At 53.7% G+C, this 21,285-nt stretch overlaps 1 protein-coding gene across 1 annotated transcript in view; it reads left to right on the forward strand.

Moving 5' to 3' along the window:
* Nucleotides 1–21,285, forward strand: part of tmem109 (transmembrane protein 109) — a 214,944-nt gene that overhangs the window by 189,371 nt on the left and 4,288 nt on the right. Inside the window, exon 2 of the mRNA XM_041174032.1 lies at nt 16,941–17,043. Coding sequence (XP_041029966.1) covers nt 16,941–17,043 — 103 coding nt within the window. The remainder of the gene's footprint in view (nt 1–16,940; nt 17,044–21,285) is intronic.

Below are 21,285 nucleotides of genomic sequence, written 5' to 3' on the forward strand. Positions count from 1 at the left end.
CTCCCACCGCTTGTTACAGGGACTGTATTGTTTCCTGTTATCCTACTCCCTGTCACAGGGACTGTATTGTGTCCTGTTACCCTCCTCCTGTCACAGGGACTGTAATGTGTCCTGTTACCCTCCCAGCCCGTCACAGGGAACTGTAATGTCTGCTGTTACCCTCCCACCCCCTGTTACAGGGACTGTGATATGTCCCATTACCCTCCCACCCCCTGTTACAGGGACTGTAATGTGTCCTGTTATCCTCCTTCCCCCTGTTACAGTGACTGTAATGTGTTCTGTTACCCTTCCACCCACTCTTACAGGGACTGTAATGTGTCCTGTTGCCCTCCCCCTGTCACAGGGACTGTAATGTGTCCTGTTACCCTCCCACCCCCTGTCTCAGGAACTGTAATGTGTCCTGTTACCCTCCTGCTGTCACAGGGCCTGTAATGTGTCCTGTTACCCTCCCCCAGCCACAGGGACTGTAAGGTGGCCTGTTACCCTCCCACCCCCTGTCACAGGGATTGTAATGTGTCCTGTTACCCTCCCACCCCCTATCACAGTGATTGTAATGTGTCCTGTTACCCTCCCACCCCCTGTCACAGGGAATGTAATTTGTCCTGTTACCCTCCCACCCCCTGTCACCGGGATTGTAATGTGTCCTGTTCCCTTCCCACCCCCTGTCATTGGGACTGTAATGTGTCCATTTCCTCTCCCACCCTCTGTTACGGGGACTGTAATGTGTCCTGTTACCCTCCCACCCCTTGTTACAAGGACTGTAATGTGTCCTGTTACCCTCCCGCCCCCTGTCACAGGGACTTTAATTTGTCCTGTTACCCTCCTACCCCCTGTTACAGGGACTGCGATGTGTCCTGTTACCCTCCAACCCCCGTTACAGTGACTGTGATGTGTCCTGTTACCCTCCCCCTGTCACAGGGACTGTAATGTGTCTTGTTACCCTCCCGCTGTCACAGGGACTGTAATCTGTCCTGTTACTCTCCCCCTGTCACAGTGGCTGTAATGTGCCCTATTACCCTCCCACCGTTTGTTACAGGGACTGTATTGTGTCCTGTTATCCTACTCCCTGTCACAGGGACTGTAATGTGTCCTGTTACCCTTCCATCCCCTGTTACAGGGACTGTAATGTGTCCTTTCCCCTCCCACCCTCTTTTACAGGGACTGTAATGTGTCCTGTTACCCTCCAAACCCTGTAACAGGGACTGTAATGTGTCCAGTTACCCTCCCACCCCCTGTCACATGGACTGTAATGTGTCCTGTTACCCTCCCACCCCCTGTCACAGGGACTGTAATGTGTCCTGTTACCCTCCCACCCCCTATTACAGGGACTGTGATGTGTCCCGTTACCCTCCGACCACCTGTTACTGTGACTGTGATGTGTCCTGTTACCCTCCCCCTGTCACTGGGACTGTAATGTGTCCTGTTACCCTCGCCCTGTTACAGGGACTGTAATGTATCATATTACCCTCCCCCTTTCACAGGGACTGTAATGTGTCTTGTTACCCTCCCACCACCTGTCACAGGGACTGTAATGTATCCTGTTACCCTCCTACCCTCTGTTACGTGGACTGTAATGTATCCTGTTGCCCTCCCAGCCCCTGTTACAGAGACTGTAATGTATCCTGTTAGCCTCCCACCCCCTTTCACAGGGTCTGTAATGTATCCTGTTACCCTCCCACAAAAAGAAGTGTCCTGTTACCCTCCCCCCTGTTACAGGGACTATAATGTGTCCTGTTTCCCTCCCCCCCCCCCTGTCACAGGGACTGTAACGTGTCCTGTTACCCTCCTGCTGTCACAGGGGCTGTAATGTGTCCTGTTACCCTCCCACCCCATGTAACAGGCGCTGTAATGTGTCCTGTTACCCTCCCACCCCCGTCACAGGAACTGTAATGTGTCCTGTTACCCTCCCACCCCCTGTGACAGGGCCTGTAATGTGTCCTGTTACCCTCCCCCAGCCACAGGGACTGTAATGTGGCCTGTTACCCTCCCACCCCCTGTCACAGGGATTGTAATGTGTCCTGTTACCCTCCCACCCCCGTCACAGGGATTGTAATGTGTCCTGTTAACCTCCCACCCCCTGTCACAGGGACTGTAATTTGTCCTGTTACCGTCCCACCCCCGTCACCGGGACTGTAATGTGTCCTGTTACCCTCCCACCCCTTGTTACAAGGACTGTAATGTGTCCTGTTACCCTCCCGCCCCCTGTCACAGGGACTGTAATGTGTCCTGTTACCCTCCTACCCTCTGTTACAGTGACTGTGATGTGTCCTGTTACCCTCCCCCTGTCACAGGGACTGTAATGTTTCTTGTTACCCTCCCGCTGTCACAGGGACTGTAATCTGTCCTGTTACTCTCCCCCTGTCACAGTGGCTGTAATGTGCCCTATTACCCTCCCACCGCTTGTTACAGGGACTGTAATGTGTCCTGTTACCCTCCTCCTGTCACAGGGACTGTAATGTGTCCTGTTACCCTCCCAGCCCCTGTCACAGGGAACTGTAATGTCTGCTGTTACCCTCCCACCCCCTGTTACAGGGACTGTGATATGTCCCGTTACCCTCCCACCCCCTGTTACAGGGACTGTAATGTGTCCTGTTATCCTCCCTCCCCCTGTTACAGCGACTGTAATGTGTTCTGTTACCCTTCCACCCACTCTTACAGGGACTGTAAATTGTCCTGTTGCCCTCCCCCTGTCACAGGGACTGTAATGTGTCCTGTTACCCTCCCACCCCCTGTCACAGGGACTGTAATGTGTTCTGTTACCCTTCCACCCACTCTTACAGGGACTGTAATGTGTCCTGTTGCCCTCCCCCTGTCACAGGGACTGTAATGTGTCCTGTTACCCTCCCACCCCCTGTCTCAGGAACTGTAATGTGTCCTGTTACCCTCCTGCTGTCACAGGGGCTGTAATGTGTCCTGTTACCCTCCCACCCCATGTAACAGGCGCTGTAATGTGTCCTGTTACCCTCCCACCCCCTGTCACAGGAACTGTAATGTGTCCTGTTACACTCCCACCCCCTGTGACAGGGCCTGTAATGTGTACTGTTATCCTCCCCCAGCCACAGGGACTGTAATGTGGCCTGTTACCCTCCCACTCCCTGTCACAGGGATTGTAATGTGTCCTGTTACCCTCCCACCCCCTGTCACAGGGATTGTAATGTGTCCTGTTACCCTCCCACCCCCTGTCACAGGGAATGTAATTTGTCCTGTTACCCTCCCACCCCCTGTCATCGGGACTGTAATGTGTCCTGTTCCCTTCCCACCCCCTGTCATTGGGACTGTAATGTGTCCTTTTCCTCTCCCACCCTCTGTTACGGGGACTGTAATGTGTCCTGTTACCCTCCCACCCCTTGTTACAAGGACTGTAATGTGTCCTGTTACCCTTCCGCCCCCTGTCACAGGGACTGTAATGTGTCCTGTTACCCTCCTACCCCCTGTTACAGGGACTGCGATGTGTCCTGTTACCCTCCCCCTGTCACAGGGACTATAATGTGTCTTGTTACCCTCCCGCTGTCACAGGGACTGTAATCTGTCCTGTTACTCTCCCCCTGTCACAGTGGCTGTAATGTGCCCTATTACCCTCCCACCGCTTGTTACAGGGACTGTATTGTGTCCTGTTATCCTACTCACTGTCACTGGGACTGTAATGTGTCCTGTTACCCTCCTCCTGTCACAGGGACTGTAATGTGTCCTGTTACCCTCCCAGCCCCTGTCACAGGGAACTTTAATGTCTGCTGTTACCCTCCCATCCCCTGTTACAGGGACTGTGATATGTCCCGTTACCCTCCCACCCCCTGTTACAGGGACTGTAATGTGTCCTGTTATCCTCCCTCCCCGTTACAGTGACTGTAATGTGTTCTGTTACCCTTCCACCCACTCTTACAGGGACTGTAATGTGTCCTGTTGCCCTCCCCCTGTCACAGGGACTGTAATGTGTCCTGTTACCCTCCCACACCCGTCACAGGGACTGTAATGTGTTCTGTTACCCTTCCACCCACTCTTACAGGGACTGTAATGTGTCCTGTTGCCCTCCCCCTGTCACAGGGACTGTAATGTGTCCTGTTACCCTCCCACCCCCTGTCTCAGGAACTGTAATGTGTCCTGTTACCCTCCTGTTGTCACAGGGGCTGTAATGTGTCCTGTTACCCTCCCACCCCATGTAACAGGTGCTGTAATGTGTCCTGTTACCCTCCCACCCCCTGTCACAGGAACTGTAATGTGTCCTGTTACCCTCCCACCCCCATGACAGGGCCTGTAATGTGTCCTGTTACCCTCCCCCAGCCACAGGGACTGTAATGTGGCCTGTTACCCACCCACCCCCTGTCACAGGGATTGTAATGTGTCCTGTTACCCTCCCACCCCCTGTCACAGGGATTGTAATGTGTCCTGTTACCCTCCCACCCCCTGTCACAGGGAATGTAATTTGTCCTGTTACCCTCCCACCCCCTGTCACCGGGACTGTAATGTGTCCTGTTCCCTTCCCACCCCCTGTCATTGGGACTGTAATGTGTCCTTTTCCTCTCCCACCCTCTGTTACGGGGACTGCAATGTGTCCTGTTACCCTCCCACCCCTTTTTACAAGGACTGTAATGTGTCCTGTTACCCTCCCGCCCCCGGTCACAGGGAATGTAATGTGTCCTGTTACCCTCCTACCCCCTGTTATAGGGACTGCGATGTGTCCTGTTACCCTCCAACCCCCGTTACAGTGACTGTGATGTGTCCTGTTACCCTCCCCCTGTCACAGGGACTGTAATGTGTCTTGTTACCCTCCCGCTGTCACAGGGACTGTAATCTGTCCTGTTACTCTCCCCCTGTCAAAGTGGCTGTAATGTGCCCTATTACCCTCCCACCGCTTGTTACAGGGACTGTATTGTGTCCTGTTATCCTACTCCCTGTCACAGGGACTGTAATGTGTCCTGTTACCCTCCTCCTGTCACAGGGACTGTAATGTGTCCTGTTACCCTCCCAGCCCCTGTCACAGGGAACTGTAATGTCTGCTGTTACCCTCTCACCCCCTGTTACAGGGACTGTGATATGTCCCGTTACCCTCCCACCCCCTGTTACAGGAACTGTAATGTGTCCTGTTATCCTCCCTCCCCCTGTTACAGCGACTGTAATGTGTTCTGTTACCCTTCCACCCACTCTTACAGGGACTGTAATGTGTCCTGTTGCCCTCCCCCTGTCACAGGGACTGTAATGTATCCTGTTACCCTCCCACCCCCTGTCACAGGGACTGTAATGTGTTCTGTTACCCTTCCACCAACTCTTACAGGGACTGTAATGTGTCCTGTTGCCCTCCCCCTGTCACAGGGACTGTAATGTGTCCTGTTACCCTCCCACCCCCTGTCTCAGGAACTGTAATGTGTCCTGTTACCCTCCTGCTGTCACTGGGGCTGTAATGTGTCCTGTTACCCTCCCACCCCATGTAACAGGCGCTGTAATGTGTCCTGTTACCCTCCCACCCCCTGTCACAGGAACTGTAATGTGTCCTGTTACCCTCCCACCCCCTGTGACAGGGCCTGTAATGTGTCCTGTTACCCTCCCCCAGCCACAGGGACTGTAATGTGGCCTGTTACCCTCCCACCCCCTGTCTCAGGAACTGTAATGTGTCCTGTTACCCTCCTGCTGTCACTGGGGCTCTAATGTGTCCTGTTACCCTCCCACCGCTTGTTACAGGGACTGTATTGTGTCCTGTTATCCTACTCCCTGTCACAGGGACTGTAATGTGTCCTGTTACCCTCCTCCTGTCACAGGGACTGTAATGTGTCCTGTTACCCTCCCAGCCCCTGTCACAGGGAACTGTAATGTCTGCTGTTACCCTCCCACCCCCTGTTACAGGGACTGTGATATGTCCCGTTACCCTCCCACCCCCTGTTACAGGAACTGTAATGTGTCCTGTTATCCTCCCTCCCCCTGTTACAGCGACTGTAATGTGTTCTGTTACCCTTCCACCCACTCTTACAGGGACTGTAATGTGTCCTGTTGCCCTCCCCCTGTCACAGGGACTGTAATGTATCCTGTTACCCTCCCACCCCCTGTCACAGGGACTGTAATGTGTTCTGTTACCCTTCCACCCACTCTTACAGGGACTGTAATGTGTCCTGTTGCCCTCCCCCTGTCACAGGGACTGTAATGTGTCCTGTTACCCTCCCACCCCCTGTCACAGGGATTGTAATGTGTCCTGTTACCCTCCCACCCCCTGTCACAGGGACTGTAATGTGTCCTGTTACCCTCCCACCCCCTTTCACCGGGACTGTAATGTGTCCTGTTACCCTCCCACCCCTTGTTACAAGGACTGTAATGTGTCCTGTTACCCTCCCACCCCCTGTTACAGGGACTGTAATGTGTCCTCTTACCCTCCCACCCCCTGTCACAGGGACTGTAATGTGTCCTCTTACACTCCCACCCCCTGTCACAGGGACTGTAATGTGTCCTGTTCCCCTCCCACCCCCTGTTACAGGGACTGTGATGTGTCCTGTTACCCTCCGACCACCTGTTACAGTGACTGTGATGTGTCCTGTTACCCTCCCCCTGTCACTGGAACTGTAATGTGTGCTGTTACCCTCCCCCTGTTACAGGGACTGTAATGTGTCCTGTTACTCTCCCCCGTAACAGGGGCTGTAATATGTCCTGTTACCCTCTGACGCCTTGTTACAGGGACTGTAATGTATCATATTACACTCCCCTTTTCACAGGGACTGTAATGTGACCTGTTACCCTCCCACCATCTGTCACAGGGACTGTAATGTATCCTGTTATCTTCCCACTCCCTGTTACGTGGACTGTAATGTATCCTGTTACCCTCCCAGCCCCTGTTACCGGGACTGTAATGTGTCCTGTTAGCCTCCCACCCCCGTCACAGGGTCTGTAATGTATCGTGTTACGCTCGCGCAAAATGAAGTGTCCTGTCACCCTCCAACCCCGTTACAGGGACTATAATGTATCATATTACCCTCCCCCTTTCACACTGACTGTAATGTATCATGTTACCCTCCTCTCCCCCCATCACAGAGGCTGTAAAGTGTCCTGTTACTTTCCCCCCTATCACAGGGACGGTAACGGGTCCTGTTACCTTCACCCTCTCACAGGGCCTGTAATGTTTGCTGTTACCTCCCCTCTGTCACAGAGACTGTTGTGCTCTGTTACCCTCCCACCTGTTACAGGGACTGTAATGTGTCCTGTTACCCTCCCACCCCCTGTCACAGGGACTGTAATGTGTTCTGTTACCCTCCTGCTGACACAGGGGCTGTAATGTGTCCTGTTACCCTCCTACCTCCTGTCACAGGGACCGTAATGTGTCCTGTTACCCTCCTGCTGTCACAGGGGCTCTAATGTGTCCTGTTATCCTCCCACCCCCTGTCACAGGGACTGTAATGTGTCCTGTTACTCTCCCCCCCCCATCAAAGTGACTGTAATGTGTCCTGTTACCCTCCCACTCCCTGTCACAGGGACTGTCATGTGTCCTGTTACCCCCCCCCCCCAACCCCTGTTACAGGGACTGTAATGTGTCCTGTTACCCTCCCACCCACTGTCATTGGGACTGTAATGTGTCCTTTTCCCCTCCCACCCTCTGTTACGGGGACTGTAATGTGTCCTGTTACCCTCCCACCCCTTGTTACAAGGATTGTAATGTGTCCTGTTACCCTCCCGCCCCCTGTCACAGGGACTGTAATGTGTCCTGTTACCCTCCCACCCCCTGTTACAGGGACTGTGATGTGTCCTGTTACCCTCCGACGCCCTGTTACAGTGACTGTGATGCGTCCTGTTACTCTCCCCCTGTCACAGGGGCTGTAATGTTTGCTGTTACCCTCCCATCCCTTGTTACATTGACTGTATTGTGTCCTGTTCCTCTCCCACAAAAAGAAGTGTCCTGTTACCCTCCAACCCCATGTTACAGGGACTGTAATGTATCATATTACCCTCCCCCTTTCACAGGGACTGTAATGTATCCTGTTACCCTCCCACCACCTGTCACAGGTACTGTAATGTATCCTGTTACCCTCCCACCCCCTGTTACGTCGACTGTAATGTATCCTGTTACCCTCCCAGCCCCTGTTACAGGGACTGTAATGTGTCCTGTTAGCCTCCCACCCCGTCACAGGGTCTGTAATGTATCCTGTTACCCTCCCCTCCCCCGTCACAGAGGCTGTAATGTGTCCTGTTAACCTCCCCCCATCACAGGGACGGTAACGTGTCCTGTTATCCTCATCCTGTCACAGGGCCTGTAATGTTTCCTGTTACCTCCCCTCTGTCACAGAGACTGTATTGTGCCCTGTTACCCTCCCCCCGTTACAGTGACTATAATGTGTCCTGTTTCCCTCCCACCCCCTGTCACTGGGACTGTAATGTGTCCTGTTACCCCCAACCCCTGTTACAGGGACTGTATTGTGCCCTGTTACCCTCCCCCCTGTTAAAGGGACTATAATGTGTCCTGTTTCCCTCCCCAACCCCTGTTACAGGGATTGTAATGTGTCCAGTTACCCTCCCACCCAGTTACAGGGACTGTAATGTGTCCTGTTATTCTCCCACCCCCTATCACCGTGACTGTAATGTGTCCTGTTACCCTCCCACCCCCTGTCACAGGGACTGTAATGTGTCCTGTTACCCTCCCCCGGTCACAGAGACTGTAATGTGTCCTGTTACCCTCCCACCCCCTGTCACCGGGACTGTAATGTGTCCTGTTACCCTCCCACCCCTTGTTACAGGGGCTGTATTGTGTCCTGTTACCCTCCACCCTATCACAGGGCCTGTAATGTTTCCTGTTACCTCCCCTCTGTCACAGAGACTGTATTGTGCCCTGTTACCCTCCCCCGTTACAGGGACTATAATGTGTCCTGTTTCCCTCCCACCCCGTCACAGGGACTGTAATGTGTCCTGTTACCCCCCCCCAACCCCTGTTACAGGGACTGTAATGTGTCCTGTTACCCTCCCACCCCCATTACAGGGACTCTAATGTATCCTGTTACCCTCCCACCCCCTGTTACAGGGACTGTAATGTGTCCTGTTACCCTTCCACCCCCTGTCACAGGGACTGTATTGTGTCCTGTTACGCTCCAGCAAAAGGAACTGTCCTGTTACCCTCCAGCCCCCTGTTACAGGGACTCTAATGTGTCCTGTTAACCTCCTGCTGTCACATAGACTGTATTGTGCCCTGTTACCCTCCCCCCGTTACAGGGACTGTAATGTGTCCTGTTTCCCTACCACCCCCTGTCACAGGGACTGTAATGTGTCCTGTTACCCGCCCACACCCTGTCACAGGGACTAATGTGTCCTGTTACCCTCCCACCCCCTATTACAGGGGCTGTAATGTGTCCTGTTACCCTTCCATCCCCTGTTACAGGGACTGTAATGTGTCCTTTTCCCCTCCCATCCTCTGAAACGTTACTGTAATGTGTCCTGTTACCCTCCCACCCCTGTAACAGGGACTGTAATGTGTCCAGTTACCCTCCCACCCCGTTACAGGGACTGTAATGTGTCCAGTTACCCTCCCACCCCCTGTCACAGGGTCTGTAATGTGTCCTGTTACACTCCCACCCCCTGTCACAGGGACTGTAATGTGTCCTGTTACCCTCCCACCCCCTGTTACAGGGACTGTGATGTGTCCCGTTACCCTCTGACCCCCTGTTACAGTGACTGTGATGTGTCCTGTTACCCTCCCCCTGTCACTGGGACTGTAATGTGTCCTGTTACCCTCGCCCTGTTACGGGGACTGTAATGTGTCCTGTTACTCTCCCCTGTCACAGGGGCTGTAATCTGTCCTGTTACCCTCCCACCCCTTGTTACAGGGACTGTAATGTATCATATTACCCTCCCCCTTTCACAGGGATTGTTATGTGTCCTGTTAACCTCCCGCCACCTGTCACAGGGATGGTAATGTATCCTGTTACCCTCCCACCCCCTTTTAGGTGGACTGTAATGTATCCTGTTACCCTCCCAGCCCCTGTTACAGGGACTGTAATGTATCCTGTTAGCCTCCCACCCCCTGTCACGGGGTCTGTAATGTATCCTGTTACACTCCCCTCACCTCGTCACAGAGGCTGTAACGTGTCCTGTTGCCCTCCCCCCTGTCACAGGGACGGTAACGTGTCCTGTTACCTTCACCCTCTCACAGGGCCTGTATTGTTTCCTGTTACCTCCCTTCTGTCACAGAGACTGTATTGTGCCCTGTTACCCTCCCCCCTGTTACAGGGACTGTAATGTGTCCTGTTACCCTCCCACCCCTTGTTACATTGACTGTATTGTGTCCTGTTGCCCTCCCGCAAAAAGAAGTGTCCTGTTCCCCTCCCACCCCTGTTACAGGGACTGTAATGTATCCTGTTTCCTTCCCCTTCCCCGTCACAGAGGCTGTAATGTGTCCTGTTACCCTCCCCCCGTCACATGGACGGTAACGTGTCCTGTTACCCTCCCCCTGTCACAGGGCCTGTAATGTTTCCTGTTACCTCCCCTCTGTCACAGAGACTGTATTGTGCACTGTTATCCTCCCCCTTGTTACAGGGACTGTAATGTGTCCAGTTTCCCTTCCACCCCCGTTACAGGGTCTGTAATGTGTCCTGTTACCCTCCCACCCCCCCGTCACAGGGATTGTAATGTGTCCTGTTACCCTCCTCCTGTCACAGGGACTGTGATGTGTCCTGTTACCCTCCTGCTGTCGCAGAGGCTTTAATGTGTCCTGTTACCCTCCCACCCCCTGTCACAGGGACTGTAATGTCTCCTGTTACACCCCCCCCACCCCCTGTTACAGGGACTGTAATGTGTCCTGTACCCTCCCACCCACTGTTACAGGGTGTTTAATGTGTCCTGTTACCCTCCCAACCCCTGTTACCGGGACTGTAATGTGTCCTGTTACCCTCCCACCCCCTGTTACAGGGACTGTAATGTGTCCTGTTACCCTCCCACCCCGCGTCACAGGGATTATATTGTGTCCTGTTACCCTCCTCCTGTCACACGGACTGTAATGTGTCCTCTTACCCTCCTCCTGTCACAGGGACTGTAATGTGTCCTGTTACCCTCCCACCTCCGTTACAGGGACTGTAATGTGTCCTGTTACCCTCCCACCCCCTGTTATAGGGACTGTAATGTGTCCTGTTACCCTTCCACCCCCTGTCACAGGGACTATAATGTATCCTCTTACTCTCCCCCTGTCACAGGTATCTGTAATGTGTCCTGTTACCCTCTCACCGCTTCTTACAGGGACTGTATTGTGTCCTGTTACCCTCCAGCAAAAGGAAGTATCCTGTTACCCTCCAACCCCTTGTTACAGGGACTGTAATGTGTCCTGTTACCCTCCTGCTGTCACAGAGACTGTATTGTGCCCTGTTACCCTCCCCCCATTACAGGGACTGTAATGTGTCCTGTTTCCCTCCCACCCTATGTCTCAGGGACTGTAAGGTGTCCTGTTACCCTCCTGCTGTCACAGGGGCTGTAATGTGTCCTGTTACCCCCCCCCCATCCCGTGTTACAGGGTCTGTAATCTGTCCTGTTACCCTCCCACCCCCTGTTACAGGGACTGTAATGTGTCCTGTTACCCTCCCAGCCCCTGTTAGAGTGACTGTAATGTGTCCTGTTACCCTCCCACCCACTGTTACAGGGACTGTAATATGCCCTGTTACCCTCCCACCCCCTGTCACAGGGGCTGTAATGTGTCCTGTTACCCTCCCACACTCTGTCACAGGAACTGTGATGTGTCCTGTTACCCTCCCACCCCCTGTTACAGGGGCTGTAATGTGTCCTGTTACACTCCCACCCCCTGTCACAGGGACTGTAATGTGTCCTGTTACCCTCTCAACCCCTGTTACAGGGACTGTGATGTGTCCTGTTCCCTCCCACCCCCTGTTACAGTGACTGTGATCTGTCCTGTTACCCTCCCCCTGTCACTGGGACTGTAATGTGTCCTGTTACCCTCGTCCTGTTACAGGGACTGTAATGTGTCCTGTTACTCTCCCCCTGTCACAGGGGCTCTAATATGTCCTGGTACCCTCCCACCCCTTGTTACAGGGACTGTAATGTATCATATTACCCTCCCCCTTTCACAGGGACTGTAATGTGTCCTGTTACCCTCCCACTGGCTGTCACAGGGACGGTAATGTATCCTGTTACCCTCCCACCCCCTGTTAGGTGGACTGTAATGTATCCTGTTACCCTCCCAGCCCCTGTTACAGGGGCTATAATGTGTCCTGTTAGCCTCCCACCCCCTGTCACTGGGTCTGTAATTATCCTGTTACCCTCCCGTCCCCCGTCACAGAGGCTGTAATGTGTCCTGTTACCTTCACCCTCTCACAGGGCCTGTAATGTTTCCTGTTACCTCCCCTCTGTCACAGAGACTGTATTGTGCCCGGTTACCTTCCCCCCTGTTACAGGGACTGTAATGTTTCCTGTTACCCTCCCACCACCTGTCACAGGGACTGTAATGTGTCCTCTTTCCCTCCCACCCCGTGTTACAGGGACTATAATGTGTCCTGTTCACCCCCACCCCCCCGTCACAGGGACTGTAATGTGTCATGTTACCCTCCTGCTGTCACAGGGGCTGTACTTTGTCCTGTTACCCTCCCACCCCTGTCACAGGGACTGTAATGTGTCCTGTTACCCTCTCACCCCCTGTCACAGGGACTGTAATGCGTTCTGTTACCCTGTCACAGGGCTGTAATGTGTCCTGTTCCATTCCCACCCCCTGTCATGGGGACTGTAATGTGTCCTTTTCCCCTCCCACCCTCTGTTACGGGGACTGTAATGTGTCCTGTTACCCTCCCACCCCTTGTTACAAGGTCTGTAATGTGTCCTGTTACCTTCCCGCCCCATGTCACAGGGACTGTAATGTGTCCTGTTACGCTCCCACCCCCTGTTACAGGGACTGCGATGTGTCCTGTTACTCTCCGACCCCCTGTTACAGTGACTGTGATGTGTCCTGTTACCCTCCCCCTGTCACAGGGTCTGTAAAGTGTCCTGTTACCCTCCCACTGTCACAGCGACTGTAATGTGTCCTGTTACTCTCCCCCTGTCACAGTGGCTGTAATGTGTCCTGTTACCCTCCCACCGCTTGTTACAGGGACTGTATTGTGTCCTGTTACCCTCCAGGAAAAGGAAGTGTCCTGTTACCCTCCAACCCCCTGTTACAGGGACTGTAATGTATCATATTACCCTACCCCTTTCACAGGGACTTTAATGTGTCCTGTTACACTCCCACCCCTGTTACAGGGACTGTAATCTGTCCTGTTACCCTCCCACCCCCTGTCACAGGGACTGTAATGTGTCCTGTTACCCTTTCACCCCCTGTCGCAGGGACTGTAATGTGTCCTGTTAGCTTCCCAACCCCTGTCACAGGGACTGTAATGTATCCTGTTACCCCTCCCCCCGTCACAGAAGCTGTAACGTGTCCTGTTACCCTCCCCCTATCACAGGGCCTGTAATGTTTCCTGTTACCTCCCCTATGTCACAGAGACTGTATTGTGCCCTGTTACCCTCCCTTTTGTTACAAGGACTGTAATGTGTCCTCTTTCCCTCCCACCCCATTTTACAGGGACTATAATGTGTCCTGTTCACCCCCCCCCTCCCCCCCCCCGTCACAGGGACTGTAATGTGTCATGTTACCCTCCTGCTGTCACAGGGGCTGTACTTTGTCCTGTTACCCTCCCACCCCTGTCACAGGGACTGTAATGCGTTCTGTTACCCTCCCACCCCCTGTCACAGGACTGTAATGTGTCCTGTTACCCCCCTCCCACCACCTGTTACAGGGACTGTGATTTGTCCTGTTACCCTCCCACCCCGTTACAGGGACTGTAATGTGTCCTGTTACAGGGACTGTAATGTGTCCTGTTATCCTCCCACGCATTGTTACAGGAGCTGTAATGTGTCCTGTTACCCTCCCACCCCCGTTGCAGGGACTGTAATATGTCCTGTTACACCCCCTTGCCCCGTCACGGACTGTAATATGTCCTGTTACCCTCCCCCTGTCACACGGACTGTGATGTGTCCTGTTACCCTCCCCCCGTCACATGGACTGTAATGTCGCCTCTTACCCTCCCCCCTGTCACAGGGACTTTAATGTGGCCTCTTTCCCACCCCCTGTCACAGAGATTGTAATGTCTCCTGTTTACCCCGCCCCTCCTTGCTCCGTCAAGGACTGTAATGTGTCCTGTTACCCTCCCCCCAACACCCCCCCGGTCACCGGGACTATAATGTGTCCTGTTGCCCTCCCCCTGTCACAGGGACTGTAACGTGTACTCTTACCTCCCCACTGTCACAGGGACTGTAATGTGTCCTGTTAACTTCCCCCCCCCCCGTCACAGGAACTGTCATGTGTCCTGTTAACCTTCCCCTGTCACAGGGACTGTAATGTGTCTTCTTGCCCTCCCCCATCACAGGGACTGTAATTTGTCCTATTACCCTCCCCCGTCACAGGAGCTGTAATGTGTCCTCTTGCTCTCCAGCCCCTGTCACAGGGACTGTAATGTGTCCTGTTGCCCTCCCATCGTCAAGGAGACTGTAATGTGTCCAGCTACCCTTCCCCCTGTCACAGGGACTGTAATGTGTCCTGTTACTCCTCCCCCTGTCACAGGGACTGTAATGTGTCCTCTTACCCTCCACCCTGTCACAGAGACTGGAATGTGTCCTGTTATCCTCCCCACTGTCACAGCGACTGTAATGTGCCCTGTTACCCTCCCCCACCCCACCATCACAGGGACTGTAACGTGACCTCTTACCCTCCCCCCCGTCACAGAGACTGTGACGTGTCCCGTTACCCTCCCCCCGTCACAGGGACTGCAATGTGCCCTGTTACCCTCCCACCCCCTGTCACAGGGACTGTAATGTGTCCTGTTACCCTCCCCCTGTCGCAGGGACTGTAATGTGCCCTCTTAGTTTTCCCCCGTCACAGGGACTGAAACGTGTCCTGTTACCCTTCCCCGTCACAGGGACTGTAATGTATCCTGTTACCCTCCTCCCTATCACAGGGACTGTAACATATCCTATTTCCTTCCCCCTGTCACAGGGACTGTAATGTGTCCTCTTACCCTCCCCCCTGTCACAGAGGCTGTAACGTGTGCTCTTACTCTCCTCCCATCACAGGGACTGTAATGTGTCCTCTTACTTTCCCCCCGTCACAGGGACTGAAACGTATCCTGTTACCCTTCCCCGTCACAAGGACTGTAATGTGTCCTTTTACCCTCCACCCCCCGACCGGTCACAGGGACTGTACTGTGTCCTCTTACCCTCGTCCTGTCACGGGAACTGTAATGTATCCTCTTGTACTCCTCCTTATAGTGGGACTGTAATGTGTCCTCTTACCCTCCCCCATCACAGATAATGTAATATGCCCCCCTTACTCTCCTGTCAAAGGGGCTGTAATGTGTCCTTTTACCCACCTCCTTTCAATCAGACTGCCATGTGTACTCTTACCCTCCAGTCAGTGGGGCTATAATGTGTTCCCTTATCCCTCTCCTGTCACAGGGACTGTAATGTGTCCTGTTACCCTCCTTCTGTCTGTGGGACTGTAGAGTGTCCTCTTACCTTTTTCCTGTCAATGGGACTGCCGTGTGTCCTGTTACTACCCTCCTGTCAATGGGGCTGTAATGTGTCCTGTTACCACCCTCCTGTCACAGGAACTGTAATATGTCCTGTTACCCTACACCTGTCAATGGGACTGTAATGTGTCCTGTTACCCTCCTCCTGTCAATGGGACTGTAATATGTCATGTTATCCTCCTATCGTCAATGGGACTGCAATGTGTCCTGTTACCTGCTTCCCATCAATGGGATTGTAATGTGTCCTGTTACCCTCCACCTGTCAATGGGACTGCAGTGTGCCCTCTTACCCTCCTGTCATTGGGACTGTAATGGGATCATTACCCTCCTCCCATCAATGTGACTGTAATGTGTCCTGTTACCCTCTTGTCTATGGGTCTGTAATACCCACCCCTCTCTCCCCCGCCCCGCCCCGCCCCGTAAATGGGTCTGTAATGTTCTTTAACCCTCTTCCTGTCACTGGGTCTGGAATGTGTCCTTTTACCTTCAAGGTGTGTAATGTGTCCTTTTTCTCCCCCACCCCTCCTCTTAATGGGTCTGTAATGTGTCCTTTTACACTCCTCCTGTGACTGGGTCTGTAATGTGTCCTTTTCCCTTCCTCCTGTGAATGGGTCTGTAATGTGTCCTTTTCCCTTCCTTCTGCGAATGGGTCTGTAATGTGTCCTTTTCCCTTCCTCCTGTGAATGGGTCTGTAGTGTGTCCTCCTCCAATTCTCCTGTGAATGGGTTTGTAATGTGACCTTTTCCCTTCCTTTTATGAATGGGTCTGTAATGTGTCCTTTTCCCTTCCTCCTGTGACTGGGTCTGTAATGTGTCCTTTTCCCTTCCTCCTGTGAATGGGTCTGTAATGTGTCCTTTTACGCTCCTCCTGTGAATGGGTCTGTGATGTGTCCTTTTACGCTCCTCCTGTGATTGGGTCTGTAATGTGTCCTTTTACGCTCTGCTTGTGACTGGGTCTGTAATGTGTCCTTTTACGCTCTGCCTGTGACTGGGTCTGTAATGTGTCCTTTTCCCTTCCTCCTGTGACTGGGTCTGTAATGTGTCCTTTTCCCCTCCTCCTGTGAATGGGTCTGTAATGTGTCCTTTTACGCTCCGCTTGTGACTGGGTCTGTAATGTGTCCTTTTACGCTCCGCCTGTGACTGGGTCTGTAATGTGTCCTTTTCCCTTCCTCCTGTGACTGGGTCTGTAATGTGTCCTTTTCCCCTCCTCCTGTGAATGGGTCTGTAACGCATTCCTTATCCCTCTGCACTTGGCCTTTTTAATCCAGCTTCTCTCGATTCCATTCCCTGCTGTGCCTTGCACTGTCGCACTCTGGGACCCTGGAGCGCCCCTCGCCCACCTGGCCCGGCCGCCTCGAGTTTCTGCCTTCTCTCTAGCGACCCCCTGCACCTGGCCGATGTGACACCTATTTTGCGTTTCTAACTGTAGACGCTCCTGTCTTACTGGAAAGTTGTGATGAATGGCACCTCGGCAATCGCCAGCCTGCTCACCGAATTGTGTTCCGACTTGCTGGACACCTTGGGGATTAAGGGTGAGTGGGCTTTCACAGGGATTGACTGGGAACTGGTGTTGTGGGGAAGGTAGGGGGGGGATGGGTTGATTATCCCATGGGGCGCAGTAAGGACTGGCGGAGATGGGGGTGGTGGGGGAGTGGTGCTGAAGGGGTGGGAACTGCTGGGAGCACGGAGACGCCGGAGCGGATGTAGGGCTGGGCGGAGGGGGGAGGGAGCTTTCTTGCGGAAGGAGCTGCTTTGTCCTTTTCAGGGAGCCAACACAGACTCTGGGGCCCAATGGCCTCACCCGCTTCTATGACCCTGTGAAGGAAGGGAGGAAGGAGTGAGGGAAAAAAAAACTGAGGGAAGGAGGGATTGGACGGGTGGTGGGAAAGATGCGGAGTGTGGGAAAGGATGAATGTGGGAGTGGGTGGGCAGAGACGGTGTTGAGAGAGAGAGAGAGAGAGGGGATGAAAGGAAGAAATTAAACACATGTACGATTCGGATTGTACAGAAGAACATAGCCCTGGAAATGGTGGCATTAGAGGCCGATCAGCCCATCCTGACAGCAAGTAGAGAACCTCGGTGACAGATTAGCCCAGATCTGAACCGCTCCTTCCGCGAGAAAGCTCCCTCCTTCCCTGTTGCCTCTGGGTCCTTCTGCCGAGCGCCTCAGTGAGACTTTGTGTGGGGAGGGGGCGCTTCTTTTGGGGGGTTTTTCTCCAAACGAAGGGTCAGCCCAGGCCTGAGGGGCCGAATGGCTTCACCTCACCCCCCCCCCCCCAACACCCCACCACTCTCCAGCGCTGTCAGCTTCGGCCTGAATTCGCCCACACTCTCGAGCTCCTTCCTTTCAAAGCGCCCCCTACTTTTCCACCAGTAGCCCCCCCCCGCCTGTAAAAGGATAGAACGGGGTGATTTCTGAACGGTGATGAGCTCAAAACAGCGGCGGGCCGAAGAGATTTGGTGGTGGGGGTGGGGTGGGGAGGTGTGTGGTGGGGTGCGATGTTCAGCTACAGAGATCATTAAAATGTCGTGGACAGGTACAGGAAATAATGAAGTAGGCTAATGGGATGCTGGTCTTTATATCCAGAGAACAGGCATACGAGGCGGTAGCAGTCACAGCCCGGCCAGACAAAGCCGTGGTTAGACCACACCTGGAGCACTCCGTGAGCTGTTCTGTGTACCACCCCTTGGGAGGGAGATGTTGGCTTTGGACAGAGCGCAGCGTGGGCTTACCGGAACGGCTCGCTATGGGTGCTAAGGGCTAAATTGAGCAGGGGGAGATTGCACAAACTAGGGCTGGCTTCCCTAGGGTTTCGAAGGTTAAGGGGTTGATTCTGTCCGCATCTTTTGAGGTGTGCGGGGCAACAGACAGGGTAGGTGGAGGGAAACTACTTCTGCTGGTTGGGGGGTACCTAGGACGAGGAGGGGGTGGGGAGTCTCAAAATTCGAGCCAGGTCTTTGAAGAGTGAAACGGGGATCTGCTTCCAGGCAGGGTGAGACAGTGGCCCTAGTGGTAATGTCCCCGGACCTGTAACCCAGAGGCTCAGGCTAATGCTCTGGGGGACACAGGCTCAAATCCCACCCCAGCAGCTGGTGCAACTTGAATTCACAGAATCACACGGTGCAGAAGAGGCCCTTCGGCCCATCGAGTCTGCACCGACACGTGAGAAACGCCTGACCTACCTCCCTAATCCCATTTACCAGCACTTGCCCCCATAGCCTTGAATATGATGATGTGCCAAGTGCTCATCCAGGTACTTTGTAAAGGATGTGAGGCTAACCCGCCTCCACCACCCTCCCAGGCAGCGCATTCCAGACCCTCACCACCCTCTGGGTAAAAGGGTTTATCCTCACATCCCCCCTAAACCTCCTGCCCCTCACCTTGAACTTATGCCCCCTCATGACTGACCCTTCAACTAAGAGGAACAGCTGCTCCCTATCCACCCTGTCCATGCCCCTCATAATCTTGTGCACTTCGATCAGGTCGTCCCTCAGTCTTCTCTGCTCCAACGAAAACAACCCAAGTCTATCCAACCTCTCTTCATAACTTAAATGTTTCATCCCAGGCAACATCCTGGTGAATCTCCTCTGCACCCCCTCCAGTGCAATCACATCCTTCCTATAATGTGGCGACCAGAACTGCACACAGTACTCCAGCTGTGGCCTCACCAAGGTTCTACACAACTCCAACATGACCTGCCTACATTTGTAATCTATGCCTCGACTGATAAAGGCAAGTGTCCCATGTGCCTTTTTCACCACCCCCACTAACATGCCCCTCCACCCTCAGAGATCTATGGACACACACATCGATTCAATTCGTGACCTTTACCGGCGGCTCCAGACCCCACAGCGATGCGCTTGACTCTTAGCTGCCCTCCACGCGAGCTGTTCAGGTCAAGGGCGGGTTAGGGATGGGTAACAAATGCCGGCCACGACAGGATGGAGGAACGGAAAGGACAGTCGATGCCGGGGCCACAGATCGGCTGAAGTCCGACTGGGATGGTGGAACAGGCTCGACCGGCTGTTGCGCGTTGCAACTGCCCAGCGCTTGTGGTGACCTCCCTCCCCTCACTGTCTTTGTCGGCCGCTGTTGGTTGCCTCACCCTGGATCACATTGAGCATCTCCGTCTGATTGTTGACTGAGGACGGGATTGGACCCGACTACAGTCAAATTACCCCTCCCACCAGAGTCGGGTTGGGGGGTGGGGCGGTGGGGGGGGTGGGGGTGCAGAGTCGGAAGACTCGTTCCAGTCCCCCTTCTGCCGGTCAGGCCCCACACTCCCCACTCTACCCGATATCTCCCAGCCGCTGCAGCCCTGCATCCCGCCAGCATGTGGCAGTGTTGCTCCACCACCCGGCGGCACCAGAGGCCTCTGCAAACAAGAACGGCCAAAAGTTTGTGTACGCTGGCAATTTGTCACACCTGCCCCGTCCATTGTAGGGCGAACTGCAACTTGCCTTTCGAAAGGGCCTTCGAGGTGGCAAAAAAATATCCCCCAGGCCCCTTCATAGGAACGTAAATCAGACACACACGTTCTGATCCTGAACTGGCTGAGAACAGCTTGCCCACCAGAGGGTGTCCTTAAAGGAGGAGTGAGAGGGGATTGCAGCACCTTTTTTTGTGCCTCCAGCTGCCTGGGCCCCATGTTGAAGCGATGGAAATCAGGAATGCAAAAGAGGCCCAGAATTGGAGGGGAGCCGAGATCTCGGAGGGTTACAGGGCTGGAGCAGGTTACAGAGATAGGGAGGGTTGTAGGGGCTGGAGGTTACAGAGATAGGGAGGGTTGTAGGGGCTGGAGGAGGTTACAGAGATAGGGAGGGTTGTAGCGGCTGGAGGAGGTTACAGAGATAGGGAGGGTTGTAGGGGCTGGAGGAGGTTACAGAGATAGGGAGGGTTGTAGGGGCTGGAGGAGGTTACAGAGATAGGGAGGGTTGTAGGGGCTGGAGGAGGTTACAGAGATAGGGAGGGTTGTAGGGGCTGGAGGAGGTTACAGAGATAGGGAGGGTTGTAGGGGCTGGAGGAGGTTACAGAGATAGGGAGGGTTGTAGGGGCTGGAGGAGGTTACAGAGATAGGGAGGGTTGTAGCGGCTGGAGGAGGTTACAGAGATAGGGAGGGTTGTAGGGGCTGGAGGAGGTTACAGAGATAGGGAGGGTTGTAGGGGCTGGAGGAGGTTACAGAGATAGGGAGGGTTGTAGGGGCTGGAGGAGGTTACAGAGATAGGGAGGGTTGTAGGGGCTGGAGGAGGTTACAGAGATAGGGAGGGTTGTAGGGGCTGGAGGAGGTTACAGAGATAGGGAGGGTTGTAGGGGCTGGAGGAGGTTACAGAGACAGGGAGGGTGAGTTCATAGAGGGCTTTGAATACGAGGTTGAGAATTTTGAAAGTTGCCTGATCAGCAGCAATCATGGCTCAGGGAGCACGGGGTGTGATGGCTGAATGGGAGTTTGTGTGAGTTAGGATCAGGGACTGCACGGTTAATGGAAAATGGGAGGCTGACCCAGGATGGATTTAACTAACTGTGAGAGACCCAAATACGAACAGCACAACGTTTGCGATGAATTTGTCGGGCTGTTGGCTTGAGGGTGACCTGATCTGCGTTATTTGCACACTTCAATCCCCTTTATAATTGCTGGGTTTCGTTTGGGTCTATAAAAAGGAGAGGTAAAATAATATTTGGGTTTTCAACAGACTAAACAGACTATCCTTTCCACCGTATTACCTCAGTAATCCTGCTCCACTCACAGTATGACTCAGTTTGTCGTGTCCAATTC

Source organism: Carcharodon carcharias, chromosome 24, assembly GCF_017639515.1.
Source record: "Carcharodon carcharias isolate sCarCar2 chromosome 24, sCarCar2.pri, whole genome shotgun sequence".
Taxonomy (NCBI): domain Eukaryota; kingdom Metazoa; phylum Chordata; class Chondrichthyes; order Lamniformes; family Lamnidae; genus Carcharodon; species Carcharodon carcharias.